Raw genomic sequence first — 3,499 nt, 5'->3', positions numbered from 1 at the left:
TTTTCTATAGTGGCAGGAAGTCTCCAACTCTTAAATATGCGCTAGCTGGGTAATCCCTTTACTTAATCTGAAATGAGAAACACCGGGTACACCACAAGCCAACAAGACGGTCCAACATCTCCAAAAACCAACACCAGGGACACAACAAGATGGCGCCTTCAAGAAGGGGAACGATACTATGGTGCCGCCATCATCTAATCCGAGGAACCGGACCTAGGGTTTCCCCTAGTGCTAACCCTAGTGCTAGAAGAGGGGCACAGAGGTTGTTAGCATTTACTGTATTCGCCAGATGATTTAGCAGATGATGAATTCCCGGCACGATTTGGAGAAAACAACACGAAAGGAATATTTTCATGAGATATATATAGTAACTCGCTACAAACATGTTTTTTTAGTCGAACTACAAACAACCGTGCTCGAGAAAATACATGGAAGCAACGCAGAAAAAATGATGATGATCAAAGAACGATTCCAATGGACAGTTCCAGCGTTATGATATCCGTGATTACGAGTAATTTATTTTTCCTACCACCCTTCCAAAGGGGTTCAACCATGACATATAATCTTCCTGGCAAATGGGCATGATTAAAGATAAAGACCTGGAACTGCAAGAGTAGCAGTTCAAATTAAGGAACACCACCTAGAAAATGTATTTCCAGGAGGGGCCATTGTACAAGACCAGATTTAAGCTTCTTTCACACAAAACCATAATGAAGCAACTGTAGTTTACACTTCACTTATTTCGCCTGACTGTATTCACAAGATATGACGCTATTCATGATAAAACTACACAAACGTCCACAAATTGACAGCTCGGAACAGACGCATCAATCATTCCTTGGGCACTTACGAGGTGATTGAAAAAGGTCACAAATGAAATACGGGCCCACAAGTCACCATGGAAATACAGTAATGTCAAAGGAATAGCTGACAGTTGTGGCCTCAGGTTCTAACAGCATCCTGATGATCCTTGACCCCGGTTGCCACCCACCACGTCCACGGTGTCCGGCATATACCTTCAACAGCGTAGCATTTCCATAAGATCACAAAGTGAAGCATAAAATGAAATTAAAAAATATATACGCTAGTCCTACAGCTATCTGAACATAAACCACGGGAACGAATCAATCAGCACCAAAGGCAACTAAATAAACTGTTGACACTTCAATATTACATCTAATTTCCCTTTCTGTATTACTATATGATATATTCACTTGCAGCGAATGCAGTTCAACTTCACCAAAGATATAAAGAGAGTAAGAGATATTGTGCTTACAGTTCTTCCTCTGGCTCGTTCTTCAGAGCGTTCTTTACTATACACTGGAAAGCTTCCTCCACGTTGATTCCATCCTTGGCAGAAGTCTCAAAGTATGGGATGTTCCCTTTAGAGGCACACCATGCCTTCGCCTTTTTCTCAGAAACCTGAATGGAAGCAGTTTATGTATCCCTAAGAATCCATCGGAGAGCAACTATTTACTGAGAAAAGGCAAAGCATAAAGTGAATATAGGTAATTACCACGCGACTATTCCCGCCATCTACATCAACTTTGTTACCCAGCAGAACAAAAGGGAAGTTATCAGGATCTGATGGGCTAGCCTGTCAAAAGTAAACACCTGAAGTGAGACAGGCATAACATGATTCTGGACTGTTAATGAATTATGGAAAATAATTCACCTGAATTAGAAACTCTTCACGCCAGTTGTTCAGATTATCAAATGATTTCATTGAGTTAACATCGTAAACTAGAACACAACAATCTGCACCGCGGTAGAATGCAACACCAAGACTTTGAAACCTCTCCTGACCGGCAGTATCCCATATCTACACAGAAACATATGTTAATCCACACACACACACACAAAAAATCTGTCTAAGCATCATATATAAGCAGTCATAATAGAATGGTAGTGAAAAATATACAGAATCACAGGTACCAGAAAACCTCAAGAAACAGATTTCTCATGCATCCATTAGCAATGCGCTTTAACAGAATCATTCAGAAAACAAGAGCGCTAAGAAACGGTCTGACATTTCAAATAGCAGAAGTTAACATGAAAAATGTAAAGTTTGCTAGTTCGTAGGGGTTAAGAGCATATGATGAGTGAAGAGCAGGGATGGGGCAAAACCACTTTAATAGAATTATTCGGAAAACAAAGGAAACACTAGGAAACAGATTGATATTTAAAATAGATGGGATTAGCATGAAGAATGCACCACTTGCGAATTTGTAGGGGCTAATAGCATAGGTTGAGTGAAGAACTGGTATTGGGAAACCCTGCTTTAAAAAAATCACTGAAAAACAAAGGAGCTGCTAGGAAACGGTTTGGCATTTAGGATAGTTGAAACTAACATGAAGAATGCACCACTTGTTAATGTGCTAGGGGCTAATAGCATAGGTTGAGTGAAGAGCAGGTATGGGGCAAGCCCACTTTAACAAAATCATTCAAAAACAAAGGAGCTGCTTCGAAACGGTTTGGCATTTAGGATAGTTTAAACTAGCATGAAGAATGCACCGCTTGCTTATTTGTTAGGGGCTAATAGCATAGGCTGAGTGAAGAGCAGGTATGGGGCAAACCTGACCTGCTTTAACAAAATCATTAAAAAACAAAGGAACTGCTAGGAAACCGTTTGGCATTTAGGATAGTTGAAACTAACATGAAAATTGAACTGTTTGCTAATCTGTAGGGGCTAATAGAGTAGGCCGAGTGAAGAGCAGGGTGCAAAACAAACCAATACTCCCTAGTGATCTAAACGGTCTTATATTTCTTTAGAGGGGGGGGGGGGTAACAATTATTTGTTCAGAGGCCCAAGGCTAAATCGGAAGAAATATCATGCCAAGATAAGTAGTACTTTTATGCCCTACTGAATTCTTGAACCGTTTACACTTTTCTAGGTATTATTCACATGTAAAATCAAATGGTCTATTTATTTTCTTTGGGAAGACTGCACTATATGTGGGTCCACTTTCTGATGTCCATACAAATTTAGCTCCAGCGCATAGATCTACATAAGTAATAAATAAACCAATAATTCCAGTCATGCTGTACCCAATGGTGTACAATAATATTCGCAGCTGAGAGCACTAAACTAAGCAGGACTGCAGATGATGCAAGGATTGAACCAATCATGCAGCATCAACGGTGTGACGTTCCACACAAAGAGTAGATCAACGGCAAACATCCGCTATCTTGCACTTCTACATGGGGGAGGAGCAGTTCAACAACTAATGATGGTGATGCCAAATCACACTAGCACTACTCACATGAACTGAAGTACTGAACTAGGCATAGAGCATGATCCAGCAGCAGCAAAAAAAAAAAAAAAACAAGACGAGGGCATAAAGTTCTTACTTGTAGGGTGAAGAGCCTGTCCTCGAACTGCACCTCCTTGGTGAGGAAATCGGCGCCAATCGTAGCCTTGTACTGGTTGCTGAACTTCTTGTTCACATATCTGAATTAAATCAAAGCTCAAGAAAACACAGACCGGAACAACTACAGT

At 40.6% G+C, this 3,499-nt stretch overlaps 1 protein-coding gene across 1 annotated transcript in view; it reads right to left on the bottom strand.

Moving 5' to 3' along the window:
• Positions 1 to 585: 585 nt before the first annotated feature.
• LOC123182643 (ras-related protein Rab7) overlaps positions 586 to 3,499 on the bottom strand; it is a 3,568-nt gene continuing 654 nt past the window's right edge. The window contains exons 3-7 of the mRNA XM_044595286.1: positions 3,352 to 3,451; positions 1,676 to 1,822; positions 1,517 to 1,597; positions 1,277 to 1,422; positions 586 to 1,016 (exon numbers count right to left, since the gene is read on the bottom strand). Coding sequence (XP_044451221.1) covers positions 950 to 1,016; positions 1,277 to 1,422; positions 1,517 to 1,597; positions 1,676 to 1,822; positions 3,352 to 3,451 — 541 coding nt within the window. The 3' untranslated portion in view covers positions 586 to 949. The remainder of the gene's footprint in view (positions 1,017 to 1,276; positions 1,423 to 1,516; positions 1,598 to 1,675; positions 1,823 to 3,351; positions 3,452 to 3,499) is intronic.

The sequence above is a fragment of the Triticum aestivum genome, chromosome 1D (assembly GCF_018294505.1).
Source record: "Triticum aestivum cultivar Chinese Spring chromosome 1D, IWGSC CS RefSeq v2.1, whole genome shotgun sequence".
NCBI lineage: Eukaryota > Viridiplantae > Streptophyta > Magnoliopsida > Poales > Poaceae > Triticum > Triticum aestivum.
Note: the sequence above shows the minus strand (reverse complement) of the source record. Positions and strands in the feature narration are given on the sequence as shown.